This window comes from Melanostigma gelatinosum (genome assembly GCF_949748355.1).
Source record: "Melanostigma gelatinosum genome assembly, chromosome: 24".
NCBI classification, from domain to species: domain Eukaryota; kingdom Metazoa; phylum Chordata; class Actinopteri; order Perciformes; family Zoarcidae; genus Melanostigma; species Melanostigma gelatinosum.
This window is the reverse complement of record NC_136657.1, coordinates 4880130-4899428: the sequence shown is the minus strand read 5'-3', so window position 1 is coordinate 4899428 and position 19299 is coordinate 4880130. Positions and strand designations below refer to the sequence as shown.

General features: G+C 45.7%; 1 protein-coding gene across 1 annotated transcript in view; it reads left to right on the top strand.

Moving 5' to 3' along the window:
- The window catches only part of LOC306797144 (receptor tyrosine-protein kinase erbB-4-like), a 92861-nt gene that overhangs the window by 14009 nt on the left and 59553 nt on the right, over nucleotides 1–19299 (top strand). The window contains exons 2-3 of the mRNA XM_079296343.1: nucleotides 3497–3683; nucleotides 18435–18569. Of these exons, the coding sequence (XP_079152469.1) occupies nucleotides 3497–3683; nucleotides 18435–18569 (322 nt within the window). The remainder of the gene's footprint in view (nucleotides 1–3496; nucleotides 3684–18434; nucleotides 18570–19299) is intronic.

The following is a 19299-nucleotide window of genomic DNA, read 5'->3' as shown; positions in this document are numbered from 1 at the left end:
AGGGTCATTTTTAGAGGATGATGGGAATGAGGTGTGTGTTTGAGCGATCGATGGTTCCTGCACCTTTAGTCCTCACGATCACCTTGTTAGGAGTGTATTTTTGGAGGAAATTCAAGGGGGACTGTCCCCCTTGTTAAGTCAGAGCACAACACCCACAAGTCAGCGGTGGGCAGCTTCTCCGAGCGGCATCCTTCAGCTTCTGCATTTGTGATTCTGAAACGGAGGGCAGTCCACGCGGAGGGGAAATGCAGGTGTCTGTGTGCACGTCCCTCCGGACCTCGCCTCCCTTCTCGTCTCCCTGCTTCCTCCCTCCTCCTCCAGTACAGAGGAATGCACATAAATATTGATTTAGAGAGCTTTCAGAGAAAGAAGAAAAAAAAAACCAATTTGATGGCAACGGAGGGAAATGAAATAGTGTAAAAGGGAAAGAAAAGGACGGAGAAAGGGCAGAGTAATCCTTTAATTTAATTAGGTAAATTACAACAAAGACTTTCTAAGACTTGTTTTTTCTTTTCCCTCCTCTTTCTTCTGCCTGCTCTCTCCCTCGCTCCCGCTGGAAGGCTTTCCTTCGGTCGCTAAGCAACAAGGAAACAGTGTTTCTTTGCTTTTGCCAGCGGGTCCCGGAGGTTGGCAGGGAGAAGGGGGCACAGTGGAAGCACTGTGGAGTCTGCCAGCAGCCGAGTGCATGCCTACAGCTGGGTCGGGCTGCGGAGAAGCCCCCCCCCCCCCCCCCCCCCATTCCCAGTCATAGCGCCCCTGGCAGGCTCCCCGGGGTTATGACGGAGCTAATGATATATATCGAGGCACCCCGGAGAAGAAGGAGAAGGAGGCCTGTTCTGTGCACTTTATTTTTAGAGGCTGAGTCACAAGTTGCACGGAGTTGCATACAGTTGCACAACCTGCAAACTCTCAAACAAACGTGACAAAAAAAAAGAAACCACAAAACATATGACAGAGTGTTTTCACCGAGGGGGTTTTGACAGGCGGTGGAGTTCCTCACAATAGAAACCCTCTTTGCAATAAGTATGCTAATCAAAGCCTCGGCTGAAATGAATCCGACTCCTCTTTTATTATGTTGTTCCTTCACTCCACAGGTGATTGACACATTGTAATCATGCCAATAAGCACCTCCAGTGTCTCTTTCCTTCCTATTGTGTTAGCGCTACAATACGCCAACTCAGCAGGTGCAGAGCGCTCAATATAGAAGCGAATCTCGGTTACCTGCTATTATCCTGAAACGCAGGCCCTCTACATGCGGTGGCCTGACTGTCAGTCTCCACTAAGCGTCCCCCGGGGGTCAGCAGCCAATCCAACCCCACGCTGCTCATTCCCTCCCTCCCTCCCAACCAATCATCTGGCCTGTCTCTGGTCATTAGGAAGTCTCTGTAGCTGCTTCATAAGCCTTTCCATTTGTACCCTGAACTTTAATAATATGTCCAACGGTGTTTGAAGGCATGACACTGTTTCTGCTTTACGCAACAAAACCCAAAACTCTGTTGCGTTCACTTGTGGGAAGCCGGTGAGGGATCATATCCTTGTTGCTGCACGAATGAAGACTGGTTGGTCTTCCCACCTGTCCAGCAGCCCTGTCTCCTGATAATTACGCTACCATACATCCATGTCATTTCATGGATAACATATTTGCTGTTGGAGGCCCCTCCCTCACAACCGAAACCACTTGTTTATGACTGTATTCTGGGAGGAAAACATCTCCCTTGAAACGTAATTGAGAGTGAAGTTTAGTGGAATGGGAACGACATTGTGCAGGAGACAGGGTTGTGTGCAGAGGAAACAGGAAGCTATACTATATTCGACACCTTCCTGGTGTCACACCTCTTGCCTGCACACGTGAAAACAAGTGGCGGTCGACAGTGTGTGTGTGCCGCCGAAACCTGAAGAAAAAGAAAGAGCAAACCACTTCCAACCAAGCCTGCCATTGTACAACCATGTAATCATATCTCCCCCCCCCCAACACACACACACACTTTTAAATGTAGAGTTGTAATTAGGCCTGTCAGTGATGGTCGGTAAAATGTGGAAGTGTGACATTTAACAAATGCCGCACGTGTGTTTGTGAGTCTTTGTAAGGAAACTCAGGCTGCTGTTTGAGGCACTCCGATGAATATTGCATGGCCACATGGAGGGTGTTGTTGCAGTAAGGGAATAAGTTATGTTTTAGAAGACACACACACACACATGGACACACACACATCAAGCTATGTGGCAACGATGCCAGAATGATGGATGTGGCTGTCGGCTAAAAGAGCTTCTTTCTCTGCTTTCTTCTGTTGGACTGTTATCCGTTGACGTAACGACACGCTGCTGTGTATTTTTCATTTCTTATTAATAAGCGATGGCCGCGACATGAGGACGAATACTTTTTCTTGAGAATTCTGACAAAAGACGTTCAAAGAGTTCTCTGCCTGGCCCCCGTCCTTCAGCCCGACTCTGCGGTTGAATTCATTGGCCGCATCAAGTGAATGACACCGAAGTAATCAGCCAGATTATTTTGTGGCTTTTGAGAAGGTCAATTGATGCACAATGAGGCAGACAGCTGTGGTCTGCCATGTTCTTCAGCAAGGCACTCGGCACACTCAAGCTCTCTATTTCTGTGTTTTTTGTGTGTGTGTGTGAGTGAGTCAGGCATTCAGCCAAGCCCTTTAAGCTTGAACTTCCGCCAAATTATCTTTCTTCTCTTAGTTTTAGATCTCTGAGGAATCCATTCACACCTGACTGAGAGTTTCCCTTTAACACCTACAGGGCATAAAATCAAACACGAATGTACTTCATTTGGATTTAAAAATATTGTTCTGAAAGGTGGGATTGCTTATTGGCTCTACAAATGTCATATTTGCTCGTATCACGGACCTCTCGAGCCTTAAAAAACAAACAGCCGAGAGAACGTAATCAGAGGAGTGCAATCAGTCTGCGATTGACATTTGAACCACTTTGGGCTCCATGTCCAAATCTTTCATGAGCTTGACATTTAAAAAAATGCAAATAACATGCTCCATGCACAGAAGCTGAGAGGAATGAATCACCGACCAAAAGAAAACAGGCGGTTTGTCATTGAAAAAGGAAGAGTTGGAGGTGGTGGTGGATAAAGTATTCAGTTTCGTTCAAACCCACTATTTAGATGCCAGACTGAAGTTACATCATCATTTCCCACAAAGTGTTTTGGTTTGTTTTGTTTATTTTATTACCAGACAATAAGGTCCATGTTCGACTGTTCTGCAAAACCACGGCTTACGTTTGGGTTGCTCCATAATTATCCCTTTGCAACAACAGTAGAGTGGTCAAAGTATGGAATGATTGTGGTTTTAGCAAGTAACTGGTAAAGACTGACGGTTAACACAAAGGCGGACATTAATTGAAGGGGCGTTGCTTTCTACATCTTTTTTCCCATTGTTTATAATATTTACTTGCCTCAACATCAGGAATCTGAGCCTCACTTTACAGATTCAATATGTTCTGCTGTGTTTTTTTTGTCATGCAGTCAATCAGAGAAGTGACCGGCTACGTGTTGGTGGCTCTCAACCAGTTCGACTACCTGCCGCTGGAGAACCTGCGGATCGTCCGCGGCACCAAGCTGTACGAGGGTCGCTACTCCCTGGCCATCTTCCTCAACTACAGGCGGGACGGGTACTACGGCCTGAGGCAGCTGGGCCTGCGCAACCTCACAGGTTAGAGTGATAGTCGCAATAGTGTTTGTGTTAATTATGAGGGGAAAATGCAGCAATGTTTCATTTCAGTCGTGTCTTTTTGTGAATTCGAGATCCATTTCTTCAGCACCCTGCAAAAAAAAAAGCATTGCCATTTCCTTCCCGAAAAATGCTTGTGTTTGACTTGTTTTCACACCCACATGTACAGCGTTAATAGAGCCTTTTTAATTAAGTCACAAAATTGGAACTCAACTTTTTGAAGCCACGTATCCGCTACTCCGGCAAATGAATAGTCTGTGTTGCTATATAGAGAGATCAAATGAAAAAGAGGCCTGTTTTCCCCATTAATTACATTTTTGTTTACACACTCACCAAATAATCTTTCTTCATGGAGTAAGATTTTGAAAGTGGCTGTGCTGTGTTTTATGTAACAGCTTATCATGGGAGAGGGAATAAGCTGAAGTGGGTTACATTTGTAAAGGGGGGCTTTTGTCTGCGTTAACTTTATCTTGGTATCAGACCTCTGAGTCGTGGCCTCTGCATCAGTGGACCTTTGGCATTTTTGCCGTTACCCAGTGGTGGAGTAACCTTCCGGCTCCTGTCAGAATAACAGCAGCACACACTATCATCTGTTGCAGGCTTTCAAATCTTCCTTTCGAGTGCACTGCTTCACTGTCTTCCTGCTGAATCCTATCTCCTCGCTCTGCTATCTCGAGATAACTGGATAAATCCTACATGTAATTCTCACAGATTCAAACGCTTAACAGGCTCACTCCTCCTACCCGTCAGGAGTCAGGTGTTGCCTTTTTTTTTGGGTCCCCGTCTGGGCGGCAGCATTACCATCGCTCCGGGAGAAAAACACAAGCCTGTCGTAAGAGGAGCTCTGGCTGAGGGACAACTGTCACATGCAATCTTGAGGAGAAGCAGTGGCGCTCGGTCAGGGTCACTCTTTTTCTCACACGGTTTTATTTGATGCCATGCTGTCTTGGAGTGGCAGGGAAGAAGCTGTGATATGAAAAGTTGACGTGTCCAAGGCTGTATGAGACGGTGTCAGCACTTGAAGGGATGTATGAATGTTTGAACATCACTGAGAGAGAGAGAGTCTAGGAAGAGCTTTTGGATGTGGAGGATAAGAAAGCGTGTTGTCTCAATCACCTCGTTTTCATGCCATATCCCTCTACTCCTCTCATTACTTCCCACATTGGACATGTTTGTTCATTACTTGTCCACAGCCTTTTGTCGGATTTTGGAGGGACACGTGCTGGATTTATTCGTGCTGGAAGAACAGGGCTCTGTTCTTCCAGCACGAATGGAGCTTAATCTTTTAGAGCATCTCACAAAATGGCCAATGGGGAAAAAAAAAAAAATCATGTCCAACGCGTAAAAGCACAGCCAAAGAACACAGACGAATGCTCGAGAAGCTGCCAATCCTCCTGACAATTTGCTCATACCAAGGTGCCGGAAGTAATTTGTTCGCTTGTGATTGTTTAGTGAGGTGAAAACTGCTCCATGTAGCACCTTTTATAATTTGTTCTGATTTTGCAGAGGAGACTGTCACAGGATGAGACAAGGAAAAGGTAACAAACCGGGCTCAATCCCGCCGTGGACCCACCGCGTGGGACTGCATGTGTCCTAAACTGCCAAGGCACCAGAACGCCTCGGCTGCCTCCCCCCCCCTTTGTTGTATTTATGCCCGAGGCGTCTTCTCTGGCATCGATCTGCCCGCTTTACACCGCTCTCCGGTGGGCATTGCAATCCATCCTACATCCATCCTGCCCTCCTCCTGCGGCCAATTTTGTGTCAAATGTTTCACAGAGGAACCAAATGAATTTCACTGTAAAACAAAAGTCGTGTGTCTTGCAGTCCTTGACCACCCTTTGTACATTTTTTGGGGGGGGGGGGAGAGAATCAAGCGCATATAAAATCTTGGGGCGTCCACGCGGCAATGAGTTAAAACCATCAGTGTTAAGAAAGTCGGACGGCAGAGATTCATCCCGGGCTCTGACGCCATTAACTTTGCCGGAGTGTTTTTCTGATTGATGGCGGGGGATCAAACTGCGATCCATACTAAAGCACATGACAGATTTAGTGTAATAAGCAGCGTTTTATGGAGTCTGAACACGCCGATAAAGGACTCCTGGGAGTTTTAAGGGCATGCTGACACCCTAAGCTGGTAAAGCAGGAGGGCGCCTTCCACTTGGTCTACTCCTACAAAGTAAGGGAGGCCCAAGAGGATCTTTATTCCTGTCCGACTTTCTTTTTCCCCTTCTTCCATGGATGTCTTATGAGGTTGTTCGCGTGCTTGATGTGTTTCCATGTTTTTGGTGCAACCCTTTCTTGCTTGACTGTGCTCATCTGTGCTCCAAGGTGTTTTGTTTTCTCTTGGGTTCAAATGTTGCATGATCAGTGTCCTTCGAGAGCTTCCGGGAATGAGGCATTGACGCACTTCGTCATTCTGTGAATGTTGCGAAAAGATTATTCTTTATGTATGCACCTAGAAAGGTGCGGGGGGGGAATATAAGTGAGGCATCTTGGTATTCCTTGCATCATTAATGTCCACAACGTGTAATCTACATCTCTGAATGTCTCTGATTTTCCTGAAGCCTTTTGGAGGCCGTTTTGATCGTGATTGGCTGAATTCACTTGCGCTTCACCGCCGCGACTCTCCGCGGCCCCCCTGCTTGTCTGGCCACACATCTCCTGTTGGAGCACATCCTCAGGATGGGTGCCTCACATCGCCAGGCTTTCGTCCATAGCACCAGTGTACCCCGACGCTGTAATTAAGCCAGCAACCGTGCATATTGATCAGCGCTGTTCCTCTTCCCTGCACTCTGCACAAGAAAATATCGTGAATTCTCTCTTTTAAATAGGCTCACAGCTTCCCCGCTGCCTCATCCCTCCGTGGATTCACTCCACAGTGGGAGTCCGCCGAATGCATTGAATTAAATTTGGCTGTGGAGTCAGAATGCACACCGCTGTGCAGTCTAGCATAGTATGGGATGTATAGTAATCTGTTCAAGAAATTCCCCTGATATCAACTTGTTCGGCCTCCCCCCTCTGATGCCCCTGCAGCTTTTTGTAAGCCTTAATAACCTAACACACACACACACACACACAACACATGGGCTCTGCAGTGCTAATTATCCCATGCTGCGCTGCAGTGGCGATAACACCAACCACGAACCACGAGGCTCTCAGCGCTGATGAGGTGGCGTGTATGAAATGGTGTTCACATCCAGTTTCACCCTATTTCTTAGCTTAACTTTTGCTTTGTTTGTGAGCTTTTTTTTTTTTTTTGTTTGTTTTTCCCTACCCTGTGAAATTGCCCATTTGGATGGGGGCCAAATGGCTCAGCGGGCCCCAAAGAGAGCTCTGACTACAACTTCCCATCTGGCAGCAGTGCCCCCCAACCACCCCCACCCTCACGCTCGTGCGCAGAACGCAAATCCACTCTGCCATCCCCATTTTTTTCTCCGATCACCCCTCGGCCTCTCTCTCTCACCTGTTTTGCTTTCCTTAATGCTCACTGGGACTGTAGCGACACTGCCGTGGTTTCACAACCTGGCAGCGACCCCAAACATCCCCCGATCTAATTGCTGGATTTTTTGCGAGTATTTTGAATGCATTTAGGCCAAATTACCAGCAGCAGTTGCTGCTGAGACAAATTGATTAAAGGACTTCATTATAATTAATCCCATGTGCATTCTCATTTTCGGAGCATGACTATTGATTTACCGGCTCACAGTTGCGATGCTCAGCGATATCAATGAAACAAATGGAGGTTTTTCTTCATGTTTCATGAGTAGATCACACTGATATCTAGGCATGAAGTTATTAAGATGGACATACATACAACATGGTTTTATATATCCCCACCAATTGTCTAAAGTAAGTGTTTTGAATTTAAAAAAATTCAAAAACAAAGAAGAATTCCAGATTCCCTCCTTGTAAAAAAGAGACGGGGCTAAAAAGTAATCATGGTAATTGTGTGTGGAATTTGTATAGCAGAAAAAAATACTTCCAGAGCCTCTTTATCGAACATAAAGCTTGTGGTCTGAGCTCCAAAAAGTGGCGTAATTACAGAAAGATCAAATAGAGTAAAGGCGGCTAATGCTCATACCCACTCTCGCTCTGGACTGTTATGTGGACGAGGGAGAGGAGAGGCATGGGGCCCATTAATAATGAATTCACTGTCATCATTAAGGCGCCAAATGATTAAAACATATCTCCCAGCTTCAAACGCTGCTCTTCTACTCCAGAAAGTGCTGCAGTCGTGGATGTGCGAGGCGAGCGAGCCCCTCAGTCTGCTTGTGAAATAAAGTTTCGCTTTTTTTGTTTTGTTTTGTTTCTCTCATCTTCACCCCCTTTTTATTCTGTAGTGCGGGAAACACCAAAGCACCAGCATTCCTTTTTGAAAAAAACAAAAATAACTAAGAAAGTAATGTAATGCAACCCAAAGATGAACTTTCATGTTAAGCCATTATGTCTTTGTTGCACATGTCTAGGTACTCCCAGTTGCAAAGGCAAAGAAAATAAGCTGCTGTACCTGTTGTTGCTCGGCTTCCTCTGAAAGACACAGACGGGAAAACGCAGCGAGGCGCGTCTCGTTAAAGAAAGGTGACATGCATTGACATGCAGACGCACGGTGGGCTGCCATGTCTGACTCCACGCTTTATTTTCTCATCTCTTTATTTCCCTTTTCTTTTCTTTATTTTACACTCTTCCACCCGGAAGTCATTGTCATGCCCGTGCTACGTTACATCAGTGTAGTGCTGTCAGTGCCGCGCTGCCGTTATCCTTTGACGAGAAGACCCTGGGGGCTTCGGGTTTGTCCCCATTAGTGGCTAAGGCATGTCTGGAAGGATGTCTAATGGAATCCTCCATCATAAGGTTTATGATGGAGGATAGGAGGTCAGGATGTAGCAGAGGAAGCAGAAGTTCTGCCTGAAAAGCAAATTTCGGAATAAAAAGTCTCAGCCTAAATGGCCTTAAAGGGGACAAATGCAACGCATTATCAAATATATCATTTATATGAATATATAAGGAAATAAACTGAATATACCATCAATGTAAAAACCTGCAAATCCATTAGAGAGTCGAGCATCGGCAACGGGGAGGAGTGGAGCTGGACTGGCTCACCAGACCGCACGCTAAATACACTGTATATCCAGATGGAGGCAATTTGCTGGTCATAGTTGATTTGCTGGTGTGTGTGTGTGTGTGTCCGTGTCGGTGTGTCCCAAATTACCCAACTGAAGGGATGAGTGCTGCAGCTCTGTGCCAGAAAGTGACAAATTGCCCATTTAGCCCATTGTAGGTGTCAATTTGAATGTAGAGGGCTTTGCTCTGTTTTCAACACTTCTGAAGCATTTTGCTCCATGGAAATGTGTAATGAGTCGAATTTGAATTGCAAAATGCACGCCGTGTTTGTGCGTGTATGCTTGTGCTCGCTGCAACCGCACACCCGCACCATTCCTGGACATTTACATGACATCACAGCCCACATTTCAAGTTACGCGCTCAGTTCCTCAGCAGTTTAACTGCCCTGATGGCTCCCCTCTGATCCATCCATCGCGCCTTCTACCATTTTTTGAGTTTGACGTTCTTTCGCTTGGGCATTTGTACCAAAACACTATTTTCCTGGACAATAACAGAGCAGACCGTCAGGGTAACTCCACTGTAAAACAACCTGTCGCCGCTGCTGCAGCCAAAGCAACATGGGACAGCAATTCCGCAGTTGTTTGTACTTTGAGGCTGTACCTGGCAATTTATTTGACCTCTGGGTCGCTGAGACCTATTAAAAGCTCAGCATGAAACTTCAAAAACACATGACCGGTAAAAGTACTTTTTCTTTTAGATTTGTGTGGTTTTTGGCCCAACGTTTAAAAAGTGGAAATGAAAGCGCTTGTAAAGAAACATTTGATTGTACTTCTCGCACAAATCTCCCCACCAACACGCCCGCGGCAGCTCGTTACCCTGCTCAGCATTCAGCGGCGCCCTCGTCTCTTTGGCTGGCTCTTTTGTTTGCCCGCGCTGATTGGAGGACCTCTGGTTCATTTAGATGCAGGGGGAAGCGGTGACAGAAGAGCGCTTATTAGGGCTGTGAGCCCATCCCGCCTTAAGAGTCTGCACTTCCATTTTCATTTGCCTCCATTATTGAATTTGCTGGCTTCTCATTCGCCCTGATTGCATTTTGTGTCACCTCTAAAAAATGGAAGAAAAAAAACCGTGACACTCAGATGGGAGACTTCCGTTATGATGGTAGAGTAAGAGACATGCAAAAGTTTAGACTTTGACACTTTTTAAAAAACATCCGAGCCAAACTTCTGCTCCTCATGATGGCCGTGTAAGCTGTGGGTGTTTGTTGGGAAGAGAAGGAAATGGAGCAAAGGGAGTGTTTATGTCTATGTGTGTTTGTCAGACGGGGAGGGATGGTGACAGACGGGTGGAGGAAAAGAGTGATGGCAGGGATCCATTTAGCATCCATTGAATCTTTTAGAAAAAAAAGAAGGGAAAAAATGAATGTCATCTCCGCCTCCACCTTTCGGCTGCCTCCTCCGGCACCTACACAGCCTCCATAATCTCCTAACGCGAAGCATTTTTCAAAAGGATTCATCGCAAAACAATATCATTCGAGACTGGGAAATTTAATCAGGGGCTTTAAAACACAATTATGGTTATCGGGGAGGACATGGCGGCATCGCTCCGCATCGCGAGAGAGGGGGTGTGGAGTGTTGGGGGAGGGGGGGGGGGGTTGGAGAAGCAGCGGTGAAGATGGAGGGGGACCTCCCCCGCACTGTCTGCGCCCTCGCACTCCTCTCCCATTTGTCACTGAGCACAATATCTCTTTGGCTGGCAGAGCTAATAATGGAGAAGTGGGGAAACGGGACTCTGGAGACCCACCTCCGCTTTGCTGTGAAGATCAGATATAAGTTCTCCTCAAGTCGGAGGGCCCCCGAGCCACGGTGGATTTGACTTGCAAGAATTGTGCCATTTCTAAAGCGCGGCACACCCGTTCGACAGCTTTTTAGGTGTGTGAATAATACAGGTCTTTATAGACACGCTACCCACTTTGCACTCTGAGAAAGTTCATTTAATTTTGGTCACTCGCGCCGTGTACCGAACCAAAGCCCCTCTGCTGATTCTTTGCTTTTTCCCTGCCTCGAGGCAAACTAGTCGCCATTTTCTGTCTCTATTATCTTGGCGATCTGCAGCCATTTATCTACCAGCGGCTTGTTTGCAGTCTGGAGACTGAACAGTTTATTCATGGGATTTGAGAAGTCGTTTTCACTTAAGCAGCTACTTTCTCAGCAGCCTCTGTGGTTTTGTTTTTTTCTTTCTCCCCGCTCTTTAGAGTAAACATGCTTGGAGGCACTGTACAGTGGAATGCTTCACAATTACACACAGTGGGTTTCCTGAGAGACCGACTGCTTGTTTTCCACTCAAGTCGTACCTCAAATCGCAGGGTTTCTCAGTCTTACTGTCAATTGGCCGAGGAGAGAAACTTCATTTAAATTACGGCTTTCGATTTTTGGCACACAAGCACGCAGATCCTAACGCACCCAAAGCACCAATTAACAAAAAAACGTCCTCACCCAGGAATTGCGCTCGATTTGTTCTCTTCCTGCTGAAGTGTTGTTCATTCACGACAGGTGCATTGTGGGCATTCCAGCCATAAGATGAAAGAGACTTTTTTTTTTACAAGAGTATGGGGGAACTGAACGCTTCGACTGATCCCATCGCCGCTCTCTTTCTTTGCCGACGTTTTTTGTGATCTTTATTTAGCCTCTTTTTGTTTTTACGTCCATCCTTCTTTGTATTTTCTACAGACTGTTTTCCGAGAGACATTATTATCTGGGGAGGGAAATTGAAAATGTTACTCGGGACATAAAGAACTTCAACACAATCTCTTTCTCTCTCCGACTTCACTTCATTGGCTCTCATGCGATTTGTTTCATCGGTGTTCCCTGAAGAGGTTGCACTCTAAGAAAATGAAGGCAATTTGTATCATCCCCCCCCCCCTCCAGTTCAGCACCTTCTGTCATGCCAGCTGTCTGCGCTGTGTCACGGGCTATGCGGAGCGCCGGGAGCTGATGCATGCAAAAAGGGCTTACACACATCCTGTACATTCTCAAGTAAAAGCTCTTCAAACAATGCTGGGTCCCCAATTAAGGCCGCGTAAAAAGACATACGTGTTGGGGGGGGGGGGGGTGAAATGACTCGGCTGATATGGTAAATTCGATTCAATCTACATTTCCTCAGCATTCATTCCTTCAGTGTAACACCGTATTCCGTACCCATCGCTCAGTTGCTCTGAGTTTGCCTTTTTAACAAAAGAAAATGCCATTTTCATGTTTTAATTCATTATTTTTGGTTCAAATTTGCCAATATTTTGTGTCAACTCACACTCAACACTTCCTGTGAATATTAAGAGCGACTATTTCCAACCCTCGACCTTGCTGAGAGGCTTTGCTGAGCACTGGAAGACTAAACATACCTTTAAGTGTATAAGAACATGTGACAAAGATGTTGTACAATGGGGCTGATTACTGGAACGTATGCAAGTCTTTCATTATGCCTATTCCCAACGAAGGTCTTCGATGGCCAAAAGATTGCACATAATTAAATGGAGTACAGATATCGCAGTGTGTGTGTGTGTGTGGGGAGGTGCTGTTCTGTATTTACATTGAAAAGGACACCAGAAAGAGCTTCATGCCTCTGAGCCGCTGAAAGTCTTTTTTAATGTGAAACACGTGAGCAGGAGGTTAGGAGATTTATTGACGGCAAGCTCAGCGCCGACGGAAACAGGACGGACGAGAAAAAGATTTGATTTATTTCACACACGTGCACATTGTCCTGCATTTATGGTGGAGCGGTTGAGTTTGTGTTAAGAGCAGAATTTGCTCATTCAAATGGTCGCGGATCAGAAAACAAATATGATGCAATGTAGAGCAACGACAACAGAGGCAAAGGCATGTCTCTAATGCTAGCTCGTCTCAAATAAAGCCAACATCTTTTAAAATCTATTCATGGCATAAATTACACGTGTAAAGAAGAACATGACCTTTTTAAATGACTTCTCATTTGTGGCGCTACAATGGATTCTTGCTGGAATTTCTATGAAGAAAATTCATCTTACTTTGTTTTTATTTTTTTGGGTTTTTTTTTTTTTTAATTTCTTTTTTTAATGACAAAAAATGGGAGGGGGCAACCGTTGGTGCTCTCTCCCAAGTACTGAGAGATTAATTGGCATTTAAAAGGCAAAGCCTCGGCTTAGCTCTCATGCTCTGCCTACAAATGCGAGGCTTTGTCGACCCGATGCAGCCGAGCTCTGAGAGGCTTTGTTGCTGTTGGACTGGAGGTGTTCTTCATGTCTTTTCATTTTAGATGACTACATGTGCAATGGGCATCTAAGGGCTTTTCCTTAGCTGGTATGGTTTTGTAAGTGTGTGTGGCTCAAGAAAAAGAGGGGCATCCGACTGTGGAGAGAAAGAATGATCATCTCGATTTCCCTGTTCCCCGTGCTCAGCAAGTCGGCCCATCAGCGGAGTGAGGAAGCACACTGCTTGGGGTGGCTGGGTTCGGGGATGTGGGTGTGGGGCAGGGGGACGACAAGGATGGAGAAGATGATCCCAATGAAAAAGAGCAGAGTGGACGCTTGAGTCGTGCCGATATATACGTGACAATAACGGGGAGCGCATGGACTCATCAGGCGAGGACGGATCACCATTACGGCCTTATTCATCAGCATGATTAGGGAGAGAAAGAGATGTGGGACAAGTGGCGAGCAGCACTGATGAAAGCTCATCAGCGGGCTCCCCATAGAGCTATGGCCACTGATTGGTGCGGGGGCCATCATTGCCTGGAAACTACTCCAAACTAGGGGCTCCTCGCTCTGCTGAACGACAGTAAAATTAACTTAATTGGCTTTGCAAAGACAACCTGGCACAGGGATCATTTTTACTTCCTTAACAATCTGCGACCTGATTGGCCTGTTCTCTGTTTCGAGGGCGTGTGATGCACACAATGCAAATAAATACTACCAAGGAATCTCATGCCACATTGCAGCTCCGACCCTCGAGCTTTTGAAAAACACTCCTGCCCAGATTGGTGGCCTTTGTTACTTTTTTTTTTATAGCTCCACAGAGTCATTCAAGTGCCACAGGAGTATTATCAGAGCACTCTGACTCTCTTTGCACTCCTCACTCTTTGGTGCTTCTTATGTCAGTGATGTCGGAAGAAAGCCCTTCCGATTTAAAGTCACAGCTCAGTGCAAAAAGGTGAAATATGAACGGAAACACAAGGGGTGTGAAGAGGTTACGTTCTCACTCTGTTCCGCATCACAATCAGGTTTTCTCAAGCGGTGCGTCGTTCATTTCACACCAATTCTTCTGCCCTTTAATTGGTTAATGTATCAACCTTAATGGCAACACACAAGCTATAATTGGCAAACCCTCAGAATTACTGGGGCTGGAGATATATCTGGTGATATTTATTGATTTGAATGGTAAACAGTATGTCAAATCAAGGTCTGGGAAAATACAGTCAGTTCGTACTGACTGTACCGTCCATCTGCTCGTTTAACGACATTGAAAACAGGTGAGTAACTTGCAGATTCCAAGCAATTGGGCTCTTGTCAAGTCGCTGCAGGAAGGGGAGAATGGTCACGATGTACAGTCGAGTTGAATTGCTCATGTGTTCATTATACCTTTTAGATGTCAAGGGTACCAGTATGTTAACCCTCATATGGCATATCTACTTTGTATTCAACATTACTTGGTATTGTGTGGTCTTTGCATGCTTGGCATTGTTTAACGAACCCCTCTTCTTACTTAAGCAAATGGTACATTCCCGTTTAGACGTGGCTGGAAAGGTTAACATGTGACTTGCTGTTTGTTATGAGGAGAAGCAGCCTGATGTGAGTATCTGGGTTTCATTTCTCAGTTTCAGTTTGGTTTTAAATGGTTGACATTGATTCTTTTTTTTTGGCAATAAAGCCTTGTTGCATCATTGCAACAACCCTTTTGATGTTTCACACCGCCAAATAACATGCAGCACCCTTTAGGCGGGGTGTTGCAGCAAGTCATAATTGATGACGTGGAGGACAGACACAGTCATTCATAAATATATTCAGTTTGATTTGATAAACATCTCATCATCTTCTCCTCCGCTGATCACCTCGTGTCTCGCTGCACAGCGTCAAACCTAATCTCTGATTTGACATGACACTTTAACTTTGGCTGGGTTTTTTCCTCTCTCCGTCACAGCGAGACACTTTGTGTCACTGCCAAGAGAGATGTAGCAAATCGCTCCACCAGAAACCAGTCTTGAACCTAACATGACCTGAGCATATGGTGGAGCCCTCAGCGGCCGCATGCCACGCACAAACCGGCGTCGCTGGGAACTGTGTCGCCGGCTGAACTGACTATCAAAAGGGAAGACGAGGGCTTTCTTTTTGTGTGATATCAGCCCGCTTTAGAGGCTGTCGAGTTCATGAAAGCATACTTGGCATCAATAGTGCAGGGATTGAAAGAAGCAATGAGGAGCTAGGCACTGTGATGAGATCTGTGGTAAGTTTCCAACAAGTCTCTTGAAAGTTAAAGTAGAAAATGTAGAATGACTTGAAGCACATACGTTATCTTTGGTCTTATAAGGGCGAAACTCTGATGCGGTTCATGCATCTGATCTGCCTCTTGGACGCCTGCTTCTAGAAGTTTTTCCGGTATCGTCCAACTGGTAAGAGGCCCTCAGGAACGCCTCAGAATCCATGTACAAATACAGTGAATAGATCACTTCCTGTTAAGATAGAGGGATAGATAGTTACTTTATTAGGGGACTTTTTTTTCCGCTGCAGCAGCATTTATGGTACAGATAAAGCAATACAAATAACAGAGTAAAGAATATTAAGAAAAGCAAGGCTGATCAGAAGCCGTGTCTTTAGAGCTGCAACTCGAAATAGCATTCATGAACAAATGACTCGCACATGTCCTTCGCCTCACAGAGCAGCGCCAGTAAAAGTCTATTTATGTAAAAGATTTGGAAGTTATTACTTTGAATATTTTAAATTGTATTTAATTGATTTAACCTTAGCAATAACCTCTCTCTCCCTCGTGTTCTCCTCATATCTCTGCCCCCTCCCTCCCTCCCCCTACTGCCCTCTCTACATCTCACCCCTCCACCTCCTCTCTCCCACCGTTGCTCTGATGCAGGACAATGGCTTTTATGACTACCTCGTAACTCACAGCCGTGTGGAGGGGGAGGGGATTGGGCGGCGGGGGGGGGGGGGATGTACGTTCGGCTGTAGATCTCCCGACCTGATGGAAAGATCGAAGCGTGGAGGTGGAGGTGGAGGTACAGAGGGGAGGGGGTGGGCGGTGGCGCAGGACTGTTGCCGCGTTAATGAACGACCACCCGATAGGCCGACTGGCTCGTCATCCCGCTGGAAGACTTAGCGGCCCGGACGGACAGCAGAGGTGGCAATTTGTCTCTCAGCGAGCAGACGGGATCTGGACACAAGCACTTAAAAGAGCATTTGGGACAGTGCTGGGCGGGTTGTACAGAAAGATGGCTCCCAATAAAATAGCAAAATTGATTTTCTCTGTCAAATCTTCAAATGCAGAAATTATTACTTCAAAAAAGTTCGGAAAAATGTCTGCCGTCTCATTTTTGTCGCTCTCAAAAGTTTCGTCTCAAATTTTGAGAAAAGGAAAAACAATTGGTCCAGCCCCGTGTTATCCATCGTCGAGTGTTCAGTGCATTGTGTAACGCCAGCTTCAAAAGTCTTGTTTTCATCTCGTTGATGCATTAGAGTCAAAGGTTTTTGCGGAGGGAATTATCGATATCTCTTTTTATCAACCCCGTTATTCAGAAAATACTGTCAACAGCCATAACAAAAATCAATTCCACCGTGTTTGAACAAACCCCTTCTGTAGAAACCCTCCGAATACAGAGAGGAAAGTTTGGTGTATGAAGGGAAGATTTCTGGGTCAGAGTCTGAGAACAAACTCATTTGACGAATAAATACATAAATGTGTGTTTTGGATGTTTTCTTTCCTCTAGTCTGAAAGAAGACGTGTTGGTATGGAAGTGAAATCGCCCAAACTGTCAAAATGAACCAGTGCATGGAAAAAAACCAGTTTTGTCTGCAGAGTCTCGCCAGGAAACACACATACGGTCACATCTCCTGCAGATCATAACATGCTTGTTCAGTAAATTGCTCTTCATACTGTCAGAAATCTGTCCAGTCCAGGATGTCGCTTGCGTAACGCTTATTTCTTCAGTATTTCAAAATGGCATCAAAGCATGCTGACAGTGCGGTCCACGTTATTTGACTAAAGCGCGGCCTGTCTCTTTTTTTTCCCCTCCCGCCCTCCATGAATGTAAAACACCCCCTGATAAATCGTCCATTGTGACGGGAACATGATTACATGAAGCCGCGCGGCTGTAGGCCATTCAGCAGGCAGACGGAGCGCCGTGTCACCTCTAAGAGGGCTTTGAATAAATGTCCCCGTCTCTACCAAGGCCCACTTCTTTAATCAGGGTGTCGGATGGCAATGATTAGCTTCCCGCGTGCGCTTCTCTGCCGCGCATTCGCCCGCATAACTCATACGCTGTTAATAATCTGCCTGTGGAGATAATATCCTTCTTTACCGTCGCCTAATCCAGACCCGATTTAAACCACATTGTTACTTTTTTTTATTTCTTTTTTTTTTGAGGAAATTTAATCTATTGTGACAAGTACTTTCATGGAATCTTGCACTACTTCACATTCAATGAGAAGGGGATGCAAGGTGATTGTATCTAAATCCCTCATCTCGGTTAATAAATACAGCTGGTGTCCCAGAGAGAGCCTGATGGGGCAGTTGTTTCCCTTCTGCCAGGGGTCACGGCTTGGGAGGGGGGGATTACTGCAGCATCATTTCATTCTGTGTCCAAATCCTGGATTAGTAACAGGGAGAGGGATTAGAATTACCTATCGTACTCCCCGCGCAGGCATCTGTTAAGGGCACTGGTCCTTGAATAGAAACATATTTTTGCTATTAAAGCAGATGCAGGATGATAATCCTGCCTTTGTCTTTGGCGTGCGGAGTAGGTCAAGAGATCTTCTCCGAGTCCAATTGAGGATGAGGCCTGTTGTGAGGAGAGAGAGAGAGAGAGCGAGCGAGCCCTTGAAGATAATGATGCAACAATCAGAAATTGAACATGTTCCAAAATGCTTTTTTCTTTTTTTTGTTCTTTACGCACGAGAGAAACTTCACACCAGACTTCATTTAAGAAACGCTTATTTCATCCTCAACGAGGATGTATGTAAAGCTGTGTGTCCGCTCCAGTGTACTACTTAATTAACGCAACAAGTGACATTCAAACTCATTAACTATCGAGCTCAATTCAATTCTTACAATACCCAATTCATAATTAAGAGTTTACACCGGCGTACAGTTGGAGCTCTTTTGGTAAGCGAGTCTGTTTTGTTTATGTAGTGAGATCCATGTCTCTTTTTATTTCATTATTTTTTGTTGTGCAGTAGTTCTTCATGGAACATCATTGTCTGTGGACACGGCATTGAATTACCGTGTTGCATTTGTCAATAACATTTATCTTCATGCTCAGATGGACTTCAGGGAACACTTAATGCAGCGCAGTACTTTGAGACAAAGGAGCGACGGGAGTTCACCTTGAAGTATTGATTTTCTGCCGTCTTGTACATGTGCTATATATCCATGCCTATGTGCTCATTCCTCTCCATGTATCTCTTTCTTTCTCTCTGTGCAGAGATACTGAATGGGGGTGTTTATGTTGACCAGAACAAATTCCTGTGCCATGCGGACACCATCCATTGGCGTGACATTATCAAGAATTCCCAGGCTGAGCTGCTGGTGGTACCATCCAACAACAGCAACCTCGGATGTGAGTACCGTGTGTGTGTGTGTGTGTGGGAAGACCAGTGGAACCAGTAACTTTGGATGAAAAATCAAGTTCTACTTCTTTTTTTGTTTTTACGGCTTCTTCTGACGGCAGGCCGCATGCCAACATGCTGTGGGGAGCACACGCCCCACCAGCAGCAGTCGTGGCCCTTCTCTTTTTATCCATTCCGTTTGCCTGCCGGCTATTTGGAAGCGAAATCACAAAGCGTTAGATCAGCGTGTGAACCTTTCCATTGTAGTGGTGTGGTAGCAGCGCTGCAGCGAGGCCCGTGGAGCTGCTGTCTGCTGTGCTCTTTTTAAATCTTAGTGAATCCAACAGCTGGTTTGAAGCTGCCCACTTCCCATGTTTCTTCGTGCCCTCTGCATCAAAACGTGTCGGGGTGAATAGGGACAGCGGAGGCGAGACAATGGGGGGGGGGGATGTTGAGTTTCTTTGACGAGAAGGCGCAACGCCCTTTCTTTGCTTACAGACAGAATCTGCGTCGTGTTGACTCTCGACATCAGCAAAGGGGGTGAGACATCGTGCGAAGCTGATTTCTAAAATGAAGGGTTTTAAAAAAGACAGCTTTAAGAACAATATGTGTAAAAGAAATGCCATTTTGTTGACGAAATGGCTCTGATGGTGGAGGAGGAGGAGGAGGAGGAGGAGGAGGATGGAAAAACAGCAAAGAACAGAGGATGTGGGCCAAAAACAATAACGAGAGAGCGCGTGG